At 40.9% G+C, this 18,858-nt stretch overlaps 1 protein-coding gene across 3 annotated transcripts in view; it reads right to left on the bottom strand.

Annotated features, from left to right (window-relative positions):
- GRB10 (growth factor receptor bound protein 10) overlaps positions 1 to 18,858 on the bottom strand; it is a 144,350-nt gene that overhangs the window by 6,907 nt on the left and 118,585 nt on the right. For 2 of the 3 annotated variants that reach the window (XM_065398997.1, XM_065398998.1), the window contains 7 exons: positions 18,028 to 18,102; positions 14,974 to 15,111; positions 14,001 to 14,111; positions 11,242 to 11,340; positions 2,561 to 2,638; positions 1,262 to 1,378; positions 354 to 420 (listed from right to left, as the gene is read on the bottom strand). In XM_065398997.1, the coding sequence (XP_065255069.1) occupies positions 354 to 420; positions 1,262 to 1,378; positions 2,561 to 2,638; positions 11,242 to 11,340; positions 14,001 to 14,111; positions 14,974 to 15,111; positions 18,028 to 18,102 (685 nt within the window). The remainder of the gene's footprint in view (positions 1 to 353; positions 421 to 1,261; positions 1,379 to 2,560; positions 2,639 to 11,241; positions 11,341 to 14,000; positions 14,112 to 14,973; positions 15,112 to 18,027; positions 18,103 to 18,858) is intronic. The other variant, XM_065398999.1, reaches the window with a different exon arrangement.

Here is an 18,858-nt window from a genome sequence, read left to right as displayed (position 1 = left end):
ATCCAAACTGTGCAAATATTTATGGGTCTAGATTTGTACGAAATTTAGATTGAAAAATTTAGAATTGTAATCAAATTTGAGTGCCCCTTTAAAAGGAGAAGTCCCTCCTCCTATGGAAGACTAATTCTTAGTCTCCTGACTTAAAAATGTTTACACTTGCTGGCTTTTACATTGCATTAAATTTTTAGTTATCCTGTCATTAGCGATAGAACAGAATTTCACCTTAAAATTTAAAACTTTTAGGGTGTCTGAAATCAGGATCTGATTTTCACAGCTTTGGGCTCCATTTCTACATTAAACATTCATTTGCTTTGTCCCGAAGAGGTCTCTGCTACTATGTAATACAAATTTACCTGTGCTCAGTGTGGAAGGATGGAGTGGACTTTGGCTACCTAAGATGTTCATTCTTGTGCTGCGTTTCTGCAGAAGAAATTAGTTAGCATTAAATCCAGTCTGAAACCTTGACTTGAGAGAATTAGAACACATGCAGTACAGATTTAATATACAAGAAACTGGGGCAGGGAAGTTTAATGCAATGAAGAGAAAGAGAAATGCAGCTCTGAGGGGAGGGGGGCTAGTCTACAAGCAGAGGCCCACTTCTGTTGACTTAAAATAGAAGCTGGGTTTTAATTAATGAAAACTCAACATGTAGAAAGGAAAAAAAAGACCTATCAATATGCTTCTGCCCAGTCAACACACTATGTATTCAATGAAGCAAGATGAGTCTGTCTCCCATACAGCGAGCACCTACTAGTGCTTCAGGTAATAACTTCTATTCCCTAGCGGACGAGTGTGTGGGAAAACTTGTACTGCAGCTGTCTGTCCACATGACACTATAAACAAGTTACATCAGTTTTCATTCCAAGAGGTCCTGCCTCTTGTATATTCTGCAGTTAAACTTACTGGGAGCAAGCCATTAGTCACAGCCCCAGCCTCTTCCATGTGGGGAAGCATTTAATTTGACATATTCCTCCTCAGAGACTGGCTTTGCAAACTGGCAGTAAAGTTCTGGTGGGTCTGCTTTCCCCCTCAACCTTCCTCTGGACACTAGGGGGACAGAGAAGCAGTGGTAGAAGGTTGTTGTGAATGTGACAGTTACACTCAAGATGGAAATTGACTCTTTCATATCTGCATGCTTGCAGCGTGAATGTTTCAAGTCCGTGCTAAGCTATACTGTGACCATCACTGCATTAGCTTCATAGCGCACTGCGTGTTCCAGCTCTCAATGGGCACTTGTTAAATACGAAGAGAAGATCATTACCCTCCAAGCATGGCCTTCTTCCAAAGCGGCACTCTGTGCTTCAGCAGGATTTTCAATAACTCTTCCTATTTGTCCCGAAAAATCCATTGCTACTAGTGAGTTTTCAGATACACTTCTCTGAAAAGGAATTTTCACTTGTTTCAAAACCCAGGAAAGTTACAATTTAAGAAAACAGTTTTGCTTCCAGATCTTTCGTTGATTTCAAGAATATTCTTTTACAGTTAATGGTATAGAAAATACAAACCAGTTTAAATCCTTGATTCAAAGAAATTCACAGTACTATCATTATATGGAATTTGTTTTAATGTTGTCCCCAAAAAGGCTGGGTGCCAAAACTGCCCATCTTTTCCCCTACCCCACAAAACCCCCATGTTCTAGCTCCTTTCATAGTGAGCTAACTCCACTGCTCCCACCAGACAGATGAGGTGCTGCTCTTCTTACAGCTAGGAGAATGAGGGCGCTGACTTTGGACTGTAACTCTAATACTTTCTGGAGCACAGCACTGTCACCAAGCTGCCCCAGGAAGTATACATGATCAAAGAATCAGATATATATGTTTCTAATTAAAAAACCCAACAACAACAAAAAAACCCCACACAGGCATAGTACAAAGCAGTGAAAGTACAAAAACTCTTCCCTCTTTCAGTTACTTTGACTTACGGGGAATTCACTTGTACAGAGAAAAGAAATATGAATCCTAAAATACAGCTATCAAAAAGAGGGAAAATGGAGCAGGTACTTTCTCACATTCCCTATTTACTTGTGGAATTAATAAAAACTGCTCCTGGACAAGGCTCCTAACAACCAGTCACATTCATGCAACTGCAGTTAGGAATAAGAAGTAACTCCATTTGTTTTGGGGGAAAAAAACTCCAGATGGATTTGGAAGTGTTTGGAGATTGAGCATCATTATTGATGGTGATGTTTACCTCTCATACAGGCAAACATAATTGAAGTTTGGACTTATGGACTTTGAGGGCTAAAGCTTATTTCCATTTAAGTCCATTTCTATGCACGCAGGAGCAGACCCTAAAAATTATAGGACCCTCTTTGGGGGATTGTTGTGGATAGCTCATTGGTGGCTTCTTCTCAGCGCACAGCAGCAGTTAAAACAAATAGGATGCTTGGGTGTATTAATAAAGGAATAGAGTCTCATCTGGGAAGACATTTAATGAACACCATTGAACAGTGCAAAGCTTTCTAATTCAGAGAAGTATGAATTATCACGTAAGCCACTGCAAAACTGTTACACAAGGATGGAGGACTGGCAAGCTATTTAAAAGTAACTTCAGTACTTACAACTGGAGTGGAGAAGTGGGGAAGCACGGTTTTTCTCTGCTGGGGAATTCTGTAGTTCTGGTACAGTAGCATTCCATACTGTAGATGGAAGGAAAAGAAACATTCAACTGCATCTCTTTATAGCAACTATTGTAATGCCACTCGCACTGGAGCGGATACTGTATGCTTACTTCGGTATTAGAAATAGTCCTCGGGCAAACTAGATTACGTAATAATGAGCACGGGGCAGATGAGGCAGCCAAACGTGCATGGTAAGTTTATCACAAAGATATCACCTCCACATATATAAACTAAATACCCATGAATAGCTTTATCCACACACCCAAATATAAACCATACATATGCACATGCAGATCAGCTCTGCTTAGCAACTCCTGTTCATCAGCCACCACTTCAGAATAGCTCAAAGGCTCCCACTACTGTGTTATTCATCTTTTAGAGAGAAGCCCACAGTCAGTTTTTGCTGATCCCTTGGATTCCCCAGTCAAAGCGGATTTTGCTATAATTTTAGGCAGAGAACACAGTGATGCCTATAAAGTTTGTACAGCTGATTCAATTCTAAAAAGATCACTTTCAGCTACTCAAAACTTTTGAGGGTGAAAGTTGGCAGATTCATCACTCAGAGCAAATTATTTTTAAAAGTTGAGTGAAATTGATTAATTGATTCAGTTATTTGAGAAGAGAGAATGCACACTTTCATCTCCCCTGCCACCCCTTTTTTAATAATGGGACTTAAAAATAATAGCTCTAACCCTTCAGTGGTTGGTGTTAAGAGATTAAAAATTTGGCAGGGAGATATACCATAGGTCCATATGTGGCTTTCAGTGGTCTTGCTATGATTTGTCTAACTCACAGGGATTTTTAGAGCATACTTAGTGCATGAACCCATGTAATGAGTTCTCTTAAGAGGTTGCAAATGTTCTACTGGCTTTGTGCCTACATAGCTCCAAACTGCACAGGGGGTATGATGCAATTTTATGTGTGGAATGAGCGAGGCTGAGCTGGAATGGAAGTATGCCTCTGATAAGTGAAGTTCTCACAGAATTGAGGGGAAAGGAGCTGGCAGTAGTATTCTTCTACCTCCTCCCACCAAAATACCCTTTAGAGATCACAGAAAATAATAAAATAGATAGTATACATTTGGACTCTTTTGGGAATAAACATACTGATTTTAAGCTTTCCAGTTCAGTTTTGACTTTAACGTTAGTGTTACTGTATCTAAATGTACATAATTAAGTTATTTCAACAGGAAGTAACAGTGGTACTGTACTTCAATCTCACGTACAAAAAGGAGACATTGAACTGTAACTATGTTACTCATCATGCATGACAAAGGTTACATTCATGTGTAGCTACGACTGTAGAAAAATATGATAGACTATAATACATGTTCTTATTTGAGAATCAGTATTTGACCATGCCTTCCACATGGCTTTTAATCTTAAATAATGGCTTCAATTTATTCCATGCCTGGACAGTTAGCTGATCAAAATTCAGTAAAAAGTAACTGGAGACAGAACTGTGCTAGTGGTCATTAAAGAGACACTTGCAGCTCACAAGCCTCAGTCCGAGAATCACTGGTGTAGATGTAGCATTTAATGAGTCTCCTGTGGCTCTTTTGCAGCACATAATATTAAAACAGTGTGATTTAGCCACTGAGGTCTGAGTATCCCTGATCTGCACAAATCAGATACACATTTTGTATTCAGGAACAGTCCAGGATACAAGAAACAACATGCACATCCTGGAGTACATTTATCTAGTACAGCCTGTTTTGTATTCACTTACAAATTCTGTACTGTAATTTACAGAGAATTGTTCTTAAAGATTAACGGGATAGATAATTTGGAAAGCATTCAAATCAATGAGTTCTGATTTGGAAAATGAGAGCTTAATGCAATCAGGGCACAGAGAATGGACTGAAAAGCTGCAGTTCCCCATATGTGCATGTGTGATAGAGGAATTCACTACTGATGCAAAAGTGACTTTGATAAAATTATTATAAATTTACTCTTCTAATGTTAGGTCATTACAAACTTGCCTGTACATTTACTGAACCTTAGGAGATAGTTATCACTATTTTCATGCATATGGTGCTTGTAGAAAAGTTCCTCACACGCATATATTTTTTATTTATTTAATTATATGAAATGTCCAAGCTAAGGAAACTCCTAGGAATTCTGTTGACTGTCAACGTGACAAACTCCTCAAGTGTCCAGGGACAGAAAACCACTTTTATTACCCCTAGGGATATTTATACTAACTCTGAAATGCTATTTTAATTCCTATTTTGCTTTATTTTTTTATACTAATATCTTACATGCGATGTTTTGAAAAATGGATGTAAGCTTGGTTGTTGTGCTTGGTGCTTGGTATAGAATATCTGATAGCAGTTTTTAATTGCAAATTGTATACTGCAACTGGTAAACGCTATTTGGCCTACAAGGCATCTAAACCAGAGTATCTTATCACAGAACAGGACACATCTGTTGTCTAAAATGTCAGTTGGAAAAGAAATAGTTTATCTCAAACAACAGACCTTGCAAAAGAGTTAGGTCCTGACTTCAAGAGGATGTTAACAGCAAAAAGAAGTCACGTATAGGGATGTATTATCAGAAGCGAAAAAGTTGGTAGTAAAGAGAATTATTTCACAGTCATTCTAAAATCTTGCTCCTTGAAGCTTTAAGAAAAACATTTATACTTGAGAAATATTTTGTAGAAAACCTTTGTTTATTTCTTAAATGTTGAGATGGCAAGCCCTGGTGAAAGGTAATTCCTAAAATCATTGCTATGTAAACAGTAAAATGCTTTTTGTACTATCATGGAATCCAATGACCTTGTTAAATTGATTACTGATGTAAGTATAAAATATTTATATTAATGGGGATTATTTAGCAAACTATCTGGCATACTCAAGCAGCAATTCCCTCACCCAACTCAGGAAGACAAGAAGAAGCATCCCTGCAAAAATTGTTATTAAAGAAGTTGATGATTTTTCGTAACTATTTAAGCAAAAATCTAAGAATTTATTTAACTTTAAGAGCCTATTTGGAGAACTAAAAAACTTCTATGCAAAAGAACAAGAGTGTTTGGACTTTTAAAAAAAGAATTTCAGTTCCTGTTGAACTTCTCTCAGAAACACCTGGATAAAAAGGAAGTTAAAACTAACCTTTAAAGTTATCTAAGGTTTTCCTGCCACAAGAGAACAAAGACAATTAGATGTGTGTTGCATGTTCATTAAGCATACTGCGTATTCAGAAGCTGAAGGTGTAACCATAACCAAACCCTGAAGACATGGAGCCAGTGAAAGGATGACATCAGCCAACTTTGAATCTAAACAAGCCTGAGAGATGTTTTCTTAAAATGTCATGAAAATAGGAAGGAGAAGATTATAAAAACTCTAAAGTGAGCCCCCAACACACACAGCCACAGCCACACACAGCCAAGAGATTAGATTTAAAAACTCTTGTAGTGATTTTATTGTAGGGTTACCATATTTCAGCAAGCAAAAAAGAGGACGGGAGGAGCCCCGCCCCCATCCTGCCCTAGCCCCGCCCCTGCCCCTCCCACTTCCCGCCCCCCTCAGAACCCCCAACCCTCCTCCCGCTCCTTGTCCCCTGACTGCCCCCTCCTGGGACCCTTGCCCCTAACTGCCCCGCAGGACTCCACCCCCTACCTAAGCCTCCCTGCCTCTTGTCCCCTGACTGCCCCTTCCTGAGACCCTCCCCCCATCCTAACTGGCCCCCTAGGACCCTACCCCCTACCTGTACCCTGACTGCCCCAACCCTTATCCACAGCCCCACCCCCGGACAGACCCCTGGGACTCCCACGCCCCATCCAACCACTCCCAACCCCCTGACAGCCCCCCCCAGAACTCCCGACCCATCTAAACCCCTCTGCTCCCTGTCCCGTGACTGCTCCGATCCCTCTCCCCACTCCTGCCCCCTGACAGCCCCGCCCCCAGAACTCCCAACCCCCACCCCCGCTCCTTGTCCCCTGACTGCCCCCTCCTGGGACCCCTGCTCCTAACTGCCCTCCAGAACCCCACCCCCTACCTAAGCCTCCCTGTTCCTTGTCCCCTAACTGCCCCCTCCTAAGACCCCCCACCCTAACTGCCCCCCAGGAGCCTACCCCCTACCTGTACCCTGACTGCCCAAAACCTTATCCCCCCTCCAGAAAGCCCCCCCCGAACTCCCGACCCCCCCGTCTCTTGACTGCCCCCTCCAAAACCTCCCAGCCCCTTCTCCGACCCCCTGGCCCCCTTGTTGTTGGCCTTCGCCTAACGTCTCTGTGAACTTGCTCAGGAACGGCCTGAGCCGTTCGTCCCGGCACGCTGGGCAGCAGGGGAGGAGGAGCGGGAGAGGAGCTCCGGACTGCCGGAGGTGATCTGCGAATGCAGGGAGGGAGGGAGTGATCTCTGCTGCAGGGGAGAGGAGGAGGGGCTCTCTCTGGCTGTCGGAGCCCCATGTAAGTGGCACCATCCGGCCGGCTGCCCTGTTAGCCGCGCTTGCTCTGCATGGGGGGGGGGGGGGGGGGGAGGGGAAGTCCGGACATTTACAAATTCCCCCCGGACGCTATTTTTAGCTCAAAAAGCCGGACATGTCCGGGGGAATCCGGACAAATGGTAACCCTATTTTATTGGGATATGGAAATGCTCTTTTAACTTAAGATGTTAACAGTTTCTCCTGGTAATCACCAAATAGTTAGACCAGATAGTTCTGGAGTGGAGACAGGGGCTAAGTGTTGGGTATGTCTATAACGCAAAGAAAAACCCTGTGGCTGGCCCGTGTCAACTGATTTGTGCTTGCAGACTCAGGCTGCGGGGCTGTTTCATTGCTGTGTAGACTTCCGGGCTCGAGCTGGAGCCCAAGCTCTGGGACCCTCCGAGACCCCAGAGCCTGGGGTCTAGGTCTCTGCTGGGTGGGAGGGTCCCATAGCTCAGGCTCCAGTGCAAACCCGGAAGTCTACACAGCAATGAAACAGCCCTGGAGGCCGAGTTGGTTGGCATGGGCCAGCCCCAGGTTTTTCTTTTCTGTGTAGACATTCCCATTGATAAACAGAAAAATAGTGGGAGTTAACTGGATTTAGGATTCTTAATATTCGTTAATTGGTTGTCTTAAGACAGATCCATAAATGGTTTCTAAGTAACTGATTTAAATCCTTCCTTTGATTTATTAAGATTTAATAAAGATTATAATTGGGCAGAGTAAACAAAGTGTTTGTTATTCCTAAAAATCAACAGGACACACCTGCCTTGCAACAAAATTTTTGCACATTTATAAACAGTCTTGGTTTTCTAACAATACACTGAAACTAGGCTCACAGCAACTTTGGGAATAAGACCTTGGTCTCAATTTATGAAGAGAAAAGTGGCTTCACCAAAGGAGGGCCAATTCTCAAGGGTGCAATATCTACTCTCTACGAAGTGGCACCCCGAAGAGACTGTGTGTTGTGTCTTTTGTTTGTTGTGTTGTTGTCATAACTATAAAGGGAAGGGTAACAGCTCTCCTGTGTACAGTACTATAAAATCCCTCCTGGCCAGAGACTCCAAAATCCTTTTACCTGTAAAGGGTTAAGAAGCTTGGGTAACCTGGCTGACACCTGACCCAAAGGACCAATAAGGGGACAAGATACTTTCAAATCTTGGGGGGGGGAAAAGGCTTTTGTTTGTGCTCTTTGTTTAAGGGGTCGTTCGCTCTTGGGACTGAGAGGGACCAGACATCAATCCAGGTTCTCCCCATCTTTCTAAACAAGTCTCTCATATTTCAAACTTGTAAGTAAAAAGCCAGGCAAGGCGTCTTAGTATTACTTTGTTTTCTCAACTTGTAAATGTACCTTTTACTAGAGTGTTTATCTTTGTTTGCTGTACTTTGAACCTGAGACTAGAGGGGGGTCCTCTGAGCTCTTTAAGTTTGATTACCCTGTAAAGTTATTTTCCATACTGATTTTACAGAGATGATTTTTACCTTTTTCTTTAATTAAAAGCCTTCTTTTTAAGAACCTGATTGATTTCTCCTTGTTTTTAGATCCAAGGGAGTTGGATCTGTATTCACCAGGAGTTGGTGAAAGGAAGGAGGGGGGAAGGGTCAATTTCTCCTTGTTTTAAGATCCAAGGGGTTTGGATCTGTATTCACCAGGAGTTGGTGAAAGGAAGGAGGGGGGAAGGGTCAATTTCTCCTTGTTTTAAGATCCAAGGGGTTTGGATCTGTATTCACCAGGGAATTGGTGAAAGGTTTCTCAAAGCTTCCCAGGGAAGGGAATTAGCTTGTGGGAATGGTGGCAGCGGACCAGATCTAAGCTGGTAGTTAAGCTTAGAAGTCCTCATGCAGGCCCCCACACTTGTACCCTAAAGTTCAAAGTGGGGATACAGCCTTGACAGTTGTCTTTTGTTTTCTTTTCCTTTTTTATATAATAAAATAGCCAAGGTTAATAATTGTGATTATTTTGCTTGGCTTTAATAATGGTGCCCCTAAAGTATGTAAAAGAACCCCTATGACTTAGGGCTTGTCTACATTACCCGCTGGATTGACGGGAAGTGATTGATCCAGCGGGGGGTGTGGAGGGAGGGGTTGTCGATCTATCACATCTAGTCTAGACACGATAAATCAACCGTCAAGCGCTCTCCCGTCAACTCCGGTACTCCACCAGGGCGAGAGGCGCAGGCGGAGTCGATGGGAGAGCGTCAGCCGTCGACTTACCACAGTGAAGACACCGCGGTAAGTAGATCTAAGTACATCAACTTCAGCTATGTTATTCATGTAGCTGAAGTTGCATAACTTAGATCAATCCCCCCCTCCCAGTGTAGACCAGGCCTAAACAGTGGAAATCACATCCTTGAGCTGGCACCTAGAGAAACAATTCACGACAGCTGGACTACAATAACTTGTTTCTCAAGACTAAATATTTTTAGTAATTTGGGGGATAAAAATTACATGGCACACAACACAAATTTAAAATTACCACTTTCTACCCCACTCGTCTGGAAATTAGCCAGGACTAAAGACCAACCAGACAAACTTTTGAAACTGAGGAGTGGGTCTGGGGATAAAAATGTTGCAGAATAAGGTAAATATGCTACTATGTACTTTCTGTGTACTGTGCAATACTTCCTGGTAAACATCATGTGTGAGGGACTGTTTGGCCACTGATAACTGATTACAATAGAAAGTGATAATGTTAACCTCAGAGGTTGTAGAATTATCCTGCAGTTAAGACAGTGTCACATTCCTACCAGAGCACTGCAGCCTGTAGAGTTGATACTGAACTTCCTATTTAGCCTCAAGAATACACAACGTTGGCTGACCCCAGAATTAAGTTGCCCTTTTGTTTATGACGTGACATTGTGTATGGAGATGCTATAAATGCATTAACTAGAATCTAGGGCATACATTTTCAAATGTGACAAGTTATTCTGGGTGACTCTTAACCCACCTTAAAGACCTCTGATTTTCAGAGAGTGCTGAGTACCCACCCTCTGAAATCTGGCCCTTCAAGGTGTCTCAGGAGTTGGGCACCCCTTCGTCACTTGTGAAAATTTAAGTCTAATGAGACAACATTAAATTTGTGTTGCCTGCGTGGATCTGAATTCTTATGCATCCACCTTACAATATTCACATAAAGCTGTAGCATAGAAATTGAGAGTTAGCATGGAGGGGAGGCTTTTCATGGATGAGACAGTAGAGAATTTATGTTGCCCTTGACAAAAGTGAGGCTCTGAGGTTTTGAAAGCCTCTAGGGTCTTCTCCTTCAAATGAGATTTTCAAGGTGGAATTTATAAAGGGTACTTCTACAGATCTGTAGATTCTAACCGACCTCCTCCTCGATGGGAGCCAGACAGTCCATTGCTTCTCTGCTAGAACACAAAAGATTGTTTCCCACTGAGGTTTCTCTCCACAATACCCCACCCCAATACAATCTATCATACAAGACTCTGAACTACACCACCACTCTGCCAGCCAAGTGAGGAAGCTAGTACTATTTTTGTCAAGAGTATACTGCTAAGTCTCCTTCCATGCACCCCTTCCAATGAAAAACATATTCACTCCTTGCTCTCAGCTATACATACTCTTGACCCAGGTCGGATGTTGAATCATGTTTTATTAGAAGCCACACCAGTTAAACAAAAACACTGCAAAAAAACACTACAGTTTTTAAAAGAGAATTTGCCTCAGGAAATAGAAAACAAAAATTCTGAACAAAATGGCAGAACAGGACACTAGACAGTATCTTGTACTAGTTAAAATCACTGCAAGTTAATGAGCCTAAATACTTGACCTAAACTCTTGATATTTTTTTTTTTTTTGGTAGATTCTGCATTGACATGATGAGTTTAAAACCAGTGACTGTTTCAATTTTTGAGGCAAACATATACTTCATATTTTGCCATGCCAGGATTGTGTTTTACTTATACATGCAATGAATACAATCTAATGCTGTGGTTACAAGATTCTGATTAAAAGCTGTATCCAGTATTTTAATTTCCAAAATGGAATTATCTGCTGCAGAATATAGTTGACCTTGGGATACGTAAGTGAGCAGTTCGATAAGAGTAGCTAGGGATTTCTTCATAAAAATATTGCCTTGTGTATTCAGTGCACAACGGTATGGGAAAACTGAAATCTCTCAAGAATATGAAGACAGCTGCAGACCTAGCCTAATTTAGGTTATGAGAAAGTAGGTACCTTGAGGAGTCTAAAAGCAGTCATCCAACATGTTCTGCTCTGCTCATCTTCAGCACACAGCAACCTCAATTCCTTAGTTTCATTTCTCACTCTGTTGGGCTACAAAATGGAAGATGGAATTAAGTTACGTTTAACAGGAAAGCAACAGCACTTGACATATACTGTATAGGAAAGGCAGGCACAGAGAGTAAGAAAACGGGAAGTATTTGCCAAGAAAATACTCGTTCACACTGAACTTGTGTTCAGTGGAGACGAAAATATATTTGGAGAGAAAAGTCTAGAACCAACTTCCCTGACTGGTCCCCAATAAAAGGAGAGTCATCAGTTTGTAACCTTTGCCATTTTACAACAGTCTGCCACTCGAACTTCTTGTATCCAAGGTTATCAAGACACTGTATAATTTAAGTAAACTAATCCTCAAAATAACCTTGAGAATAACGGCTTTGTCAGCCCCATTTTAAAGATGGGACTTGGAGGTAGAGAGATGAACTGACTCATCTAAGGTCAAACATGAAGTCTGCAGCAGAACTGGATGCAGGGACCAGATCTCCCAACACTCAGTCCTGTGCTTTAACCACACCACTCAGATACCATTATCTTATTGTTGAGTGATTTTTCCTGCCTTCTTACTGTTCATGTTAAGATTAATAAAATACTTGGAAGTATTTTTTGACCACCTACACTTGAAATAAGGAAGACTGTGGGTAATTTAAAACAAAAAATGATGGGAGTTTATGTTTTTGATAGGTAAGTTTACCTGACAATTATCCATTCTAACAGCTCCTGCTGTCCCCTCTGCAGATGGCAGAAGTATTACTGCTGGAGCTACTCACACCTCTGCAGACAAGAGGCCAGAGAATGTCAGGCTTGCCTTGTGAGGAGCTACATACATTGCCTTAGAGAGCCCCATATCAGAGGGGAGGAGAGCTCTACCCCACCCCCGCAATGCCTATACAAATGGCTTTCCCTGGTTAACTCAGTATGTCTCCACTAGCCATCATTCCTTACCTGGGGAGAGAGTCTATTTCTAGCCAAACAGTACTTGCAAGTAAAGAGACAAGTTCACAGCAATGAGGAACTCCTCTCCAATGCCTCCACCACCACAAACCCTTGCAACTCATCAATAAAAGCAGCTCCCAGGCCTGTCTCCTCACTCCTCCCCTCAGATTTTCTCCTGAGGCCTGTTAGGGTACGTCTCTACTACCCGCCGGATCGGCGGGTAGTGTTTGATGTATCAGGGATCGATTTATCACGTCTCTTCTAGACACGATAAATCGATCCCCGAATCGATGCCTGTACTCCACCTCGGCAGGAGGAGTAAGCGAAGTCGATGGGGGAGCTGCGGCGGTCGACTCACCGCCATGAGGACGGCCAGGTAAGTCGAACTAAGATACTTGGACTTCAGCTACGCGAATAGTGTAGCTGAAGTTGAGTATCTTAGTTTGAATCCCCACCCCCCACCCCAGTGTAGCCCAGGCCTTACATGGAGGCACACAGTAGATTACCTTATTTTCAACAGTACCCAAATGACAGACAATTGGATTTGGGTGCTTTAAAAAAATGTTACCAGACACGTTGGTGACAACAATGAGAAAGCGGGGTGCACACTGAGGTGTGTCTATACACAAAAGTTGTACTACTTTAGCTATGCTGGTTTAGTTAATATCAGTACAACCCCTAGCATGGAAGGCATTATATTGGTAAAAAGTATTCTGTCTTATTCCCCTTCCCATATAAGCATAAGCTATACCAGTAGGAGTATCTTTATCCTGATATAACTGCAACTACTCTAGTGGTTGTACAGATATAACTTTATTGGTTAAAAAAAAAAAAAAATCATCTCCCTAACTCGCATGGTTATACCAGTACAAAAGCTGCAGGTAGGCCAGGCATAACAGTTAAAAACCGACCCCATATACTTTACTCTTCATTTTTCAAACTGACCTTCTGCTTAAAAGTAAGTGCAAATAAGCTGCCTGTTATATTGGTGCATTTACCTCTGTTTAGAGTGTGATCCTCTGCTACGTAATTTGGGCACTTGCTCTCATAAGGAGCTTTCCTTTTCACAGCGATTAAGGTATGAAAAGCAGAGGCTATATGTGAATGTCTGGAGCGAGTGTCTGAACATATAACCCCAAAGCCATCCAACAGGCTCACTACCTGACAGCAGTTAGATGATTTTGTACTCAAACCTGCCAGTCCAAAAGACATACCGGGTTTTCAAAGCACAGAAGCATGGATACTTAAAATACACCCACATGGAAATTGAATGTCCGTGACCCTCAGATTATATATTTAAAGCTTGAGGGGCCCTCTCATGTAACTAACATCAGAGCTTCTGAACCCCAGAGTAATACCCAAGCATGCAATTCTAGGTTTTCCGTTGTGGAACCTCATGAGGGCTTGTCTGCTCAATTATTTGAAAACGCCATTGACTTTTACATTTAAATAATCTTAAAGTTTATAGCATCATTTAGACAAAATCACTATATTAGTAAATGCACAACCTCGAACAACTATCACTGCTACTCGATTTGCTGCTGTGCAAAGCTTTATCCCTTACGGTCAGACTGTGCTGCCCTCCTACCCTCACTTTCCCACTGCCTAGTATCAGACTCCAAAAGTCTTTCTGAAGTCAATAGGATTACTTAGTGAGTAAACTTCTACACATGGTGAGTAAGGGTATTACAAATTTGCTAAAAAAAAAAGCGCTAATGATTTCAGTTCCACCTTGGGAACAAGTTAATGAGAGGAATTACCTTTACACAAAATCCATAGTCTGCAGGAGCATTATACAATTTCTTGCCTGCTATCAATGAGAAGATATTGCTGTCTTCTAGGTCAGCTAACAACTGCAAGTGTCTTGGCTCCTGTGGAAATATTGTCATTTTAAATTGTAGGATTAAACCTGAAACTTTTCAGTGCCAGCCATACCTTCTCTGAAGAATAACATCCATCAGAGGGCAGTGTATGCACATTTAAACTGCCTCTCTCTAAGCACTTGAAGTTTTATTTAACATATAATAAAATGAACCGTTTGACCTTTTCAGATTGGCTATACGTTTATAAATGCAAAGCTAAAATTGTTCTCAGGATGCATACTGACAAACTGATCTGTATTTCTGAGATATTTGCTTGCAAGGGAAATACCATGAGACCAAAAAAATCCCCAAACAAAAATAGTACCAACCCCCACAAAACTACACAATAGCAGGAGAAGGGTGGGGGTTTAGGCTGAAAGTTGACCAACAGTTACATTCTGGTATGATGAAATGATGCGTAAAGCTGGTTTTGCCTTCTACAGAGCTATATTGGTTCTGATTAATGTTAATTTGTTTTTCAAATTTAATAATTCAGCCTTTAGTTTCCATCTAAAATAAACCCATAAGAAGTTCACTTATGAAGCAAGTGTTTTCTCCCAAATCCCTAAACTCTCATTTAATGCAACTTCGGTAGCCACTTATATATTTTTATATATTAAAAGCACATGTATATCTGAGTATATTATTATTATAATAAATAAATTCAAAGATGGATATTTCAAGATGAAGGGATGTAGCAACCCAGGTCTTGTTTGCTACTTGCCCATAATTTATTTATTGTTTTGCATCATCTCTTTTCTTAAAGAAAACTCTGGGGAAACTTTTATAATTAAAAAATCTACTGTAAGTAGAAATTCATTTTACATACCAACAATTTTAGTAACTCAATTCTTAAAAAAAAAAAAATTACCTTTGAAGTTCCTTTTGTGGAGCAATAAAGTCCTGATCTTCTCAAACACACATATAACTTTTTCCATGATTTCCTACCCAACTCTTTCACATGCAAGAAACCTTGAATTTCAGGGCAGCTACTGGAGTTTAAAAAGTTCTGTGGGAGATGAAAATTAAAAATACTAAGTTATATGATTATGTACCATAAACATGGACAGAGCTAGCACCACACCTGTAGCAAGGAGCAGTCAGTCACAGTCACTGACTTAGACTTGAATGTTCCCTGGTGAGAGCTGCTATCTTCTTTCAAAGCAAAGTAGGTCAACATGCACTAGGGAACTTTTGGTGTCCAGCAGCTGGGTCCACATGGACAGTTAGTGCGTGGCAGGCTACAGCGTTGTAGATTTACACCCCAGCTTGCCATGCACTAACTGTTAGTCCAGACACACCCTTAGTTACACTTAGCACATTGGCATATTCCTGTTTACCAGGCAACAAGCACTGAGGTTTTCCTTGCTCTAGGTGTGGTGCTAGCCAATACAGAATGTAACCATTCTTCCATACCTCTATTCCTCTTGCACTGATGAGTACAAACTGATATTTCAACCCAACATTTACACAACATAGTCACAGGCAACTTATTAATTCTAAGAAACTTGTTGGCACATTTCTAGTGGCTAGCAAGTGTAGCTTGGAAACAACTGACTGGAATGCAAAACTTCATCCAGCAAATTTAGATAATGAACAGCCAATTTATGGATTATCCACCTCAAATTAATATCCTGTGTACCCCCTTCTGCCCCCTGCCCCCCCCCCCCCCGGGATATGCACAGGCAGCAGAACATTTCACACTCAGTAACTCAAACTATATCTTTACAACTACAAAGGCCCCTAGAAGTCAGGACCAAGAAATATTTTAAGAAATTAGGTTGGTATGCTATTTCTAACTTATACAGAGATGCTAGAAGGTGAACTAATGGGAACAGTTTAATATGCATTCAGGCAAATGAATCACAGAACTGTAGGGCTGGAAGATATAGGTCATCTAGCTGAGGCAGTATTGTTATCAGATATTTTAATCTAAAGCATGCTGCAAGTACATGTATTTGCTGCAATGCCATGATTTCGGTAAGAATTTTTCTAAACAAATTTGAATTTTGTTGAGGCAGTTTTTCCATTTAAAACCACTGATTACCAGCAGGGAAGGAGACAAGGGCTACAGAGCTCAGGACTTCTGTCCTCAAATACTCAATCTTCCACCAGAGCCTGAAGTGCTTCTCCTGGCAGCTATTGCTATGTTCTCTTCTCACCTCGTGCAAGACAAAATAAATTAAGAGTGACGGGGTGTAAATCAGGAGTAAACCCAGTGAAGTTGGTGGGAGCTGCTAGGCATTCAGCACTTTTGAAAGACAGGCCACTTATGTAGGTGCCTAACTTTAGGTAACTCGCTTTTGAAAATCCTAGTCACTTTAGAAATACATTTGTATGTCAGAGTGCTGATTAGACATGAAAATCTGTCTAATCCAGAGCCAGTAAGTTATTGGGTGAAGCCAGTCAGTTAGGACTTATGTTTCATGCCCTTTGAATATTCCATAGAAGACTTGATGTTTTCTACATTTGTGTTGCCCTGGTTTTTATTCACTTGGTAAAAATAAGCATGTAAGCCCCGTTACGAGGTAAAGAATCTTCGAGGTCAATGTCTGCTTCTCTTAGGATGCCAAGCACGTGCTCTGTTCATATTGCCACAACATACTCCTTTATAAGAACTCTGAACTGCTTTGAACTGAATAAGGTATAATATATGTATGCAGCATTGTTTCAAACTGTATACGTATATATAATTTTTACAAAACTTTAGGCAAGCATCTATCATATATTTCTTTTCTCTTGTCTCCTTTAGTGCCATTCAGGATGTATTAAACCATTGGTTTTAAACTTATTTTGCATTTATAAGTTTTTAGTTATTTTTATACGAAAGGTTGATTATCATTGGTTGGTATAACCACTGACATATGTTTATGTGAAAGCAAATAAACTTACCACTAAATTTGGTACTTCTTCTTGCTAACCATGAGAATACACTTTTTTACACACATTTATTAAAGCAGTTATATATCTTAACATACATTTATTCAGATTCTTAATTTTTACATTTTTTATTATGTTAGCAAATGGTGAGCAACTCGTTTCTTATTTACTAGACGACGGTACTTTTTATTCAGGATTTGTGTCAGGCTGCATTTGGATAAAAACTAGCATTTAATTAAACCTGTACAAAACCAGCCTTTGAAAAGTGTGTTAGTTCAATAAAACTACCATAAATGTGCTGGATACATAAGAAGGAAAAAGGAAGTTTATGATAAACAAATTCTGCATTTAAAACTGATTTATTAAACAAGGGAAATATTAACATAGTTAGTGAATAGACGGATTGTTTCTGGCCACCATGGGTCAGATTTCTAAAGGTATTCAGGCACATAAAGATGCAGATAGGTACCTAGTGGGATTTTGCAAAGTGCCTCAGAAGATGAGATGCTTAACTTCCACCGGTGTTAAGCATCTCACGCTAGATATCCATGTACATACATAGGGTCTTGGATAGGACTGTACTCAGGCAGGTATCCTGTCCCGCCACCCTTGCTGCAGCAGCGCCACTGCTATTTTTAGCTCACTAGCTCAATCAAAGCTAACACATGTATATCTACCTGATCTGGAAACGTATACATTTAGCTGCTGTGCAGCTGTAACCTGGGTGGTCAGCAAACTGACATTTATCACATACCCACAGAACACTCTAACAGCTTAGCCATCACAGGCACTACTAACAGCAGCCCATGGTAATGCCAGTTGGCAATTTAGTGGGCATATGCAAACTAACTACTAACTATTAATTTTTACAATTATTTTAAATCTAAATTAGACTGGCTAAAATCTGCAAAAAAAAAAAAATCAACATTATGAACATACACTAAATTAAAATCTCCTCTTTCCCTGATCACGTTTCCAGTCCTCTTTAATCTTCCTCCCTCGCCCTTTATAAAGGCTACTTTAGCACAAGACTGTCTTAGAATACCTGCAAAAGTTGCGATTGTGGGATGCTGCCGTTTGATTGCTGGCACCAAGCAACCATCTGCTCTGGAAAGAAATTCTACAGGGGGAAAAAAAAAAAAGACAGTTTGGAGTCAGACTGCATTTACATACTTCTGGTTAGTTAGTATTAGCTAATGGACTAGATCAGATGAATCTTTTCCAGTGTCCACCTTCTATGATGATTATTCTTACTTGAATTAAAGACTTCCTTACACTGTAAGTGATGCTAAAGCTTTCAAGCCCAATTCACTTCCTTTTTTCCCCTCAACAAAACACCCCAAACTACATTGATATGGCTTTTTTTCTTTAAATAAAGTTTGCAATATTTCATAAGTACATTTCTCCATCTGTGAAATTAAGGATAAATTTATCTTCTATAAAGAACATTCTCCATAACATTCTTCTCCTTCCTCTACAACAGAAAACTCAATCTAAGACAGCTTTCAAGGTAGGGACACGAGTTCGGAATTACAGTCTCTGGTTTCTAGCAATGGAGGGAAAGAATGGTACCGTGGTTAGGACACTAGCTGAGGACCTGGGAGATCTAGATTAGAGTTCCTGGTCCGCCAGAGACTTTCTATGTGGCCCTGGGCAAGTCACTTAGCCTCTCTGTGCCTTAGTCCCCCATTGGTAAAATGTGGATAACAGTACCTTCCTCACAGGGTGTTGTGAGCAAAACTACATTAAAGAATGTGAGATGCTCAGATACTACAGAAATGGGTGTAGTATAAGTACTTTAAAATAGCTGTTTTCTCCCTCTAACCAAAGCACCGTTTTATGTTGTACTGGGTTGTTCAGTTCCACCAGAATGGAT

Source organism: Emys orbicularis, chromosome 2 (genome assembly GCF_028017835.1).
Source record: "Emys orbicularis isolate rEmyOrb1 chromosome 2, rEmyOrb1.hap1, whole genome shotgun sequence".
Classification (NCBI taxonomy): Eukaryota; Metazoa; Chordata; order Testudines; family Emydidae; genus Emys; species Emys orbicularis.
This window is presented reverse-complemented; position numbering and strand designations above follow the sequence as displayed.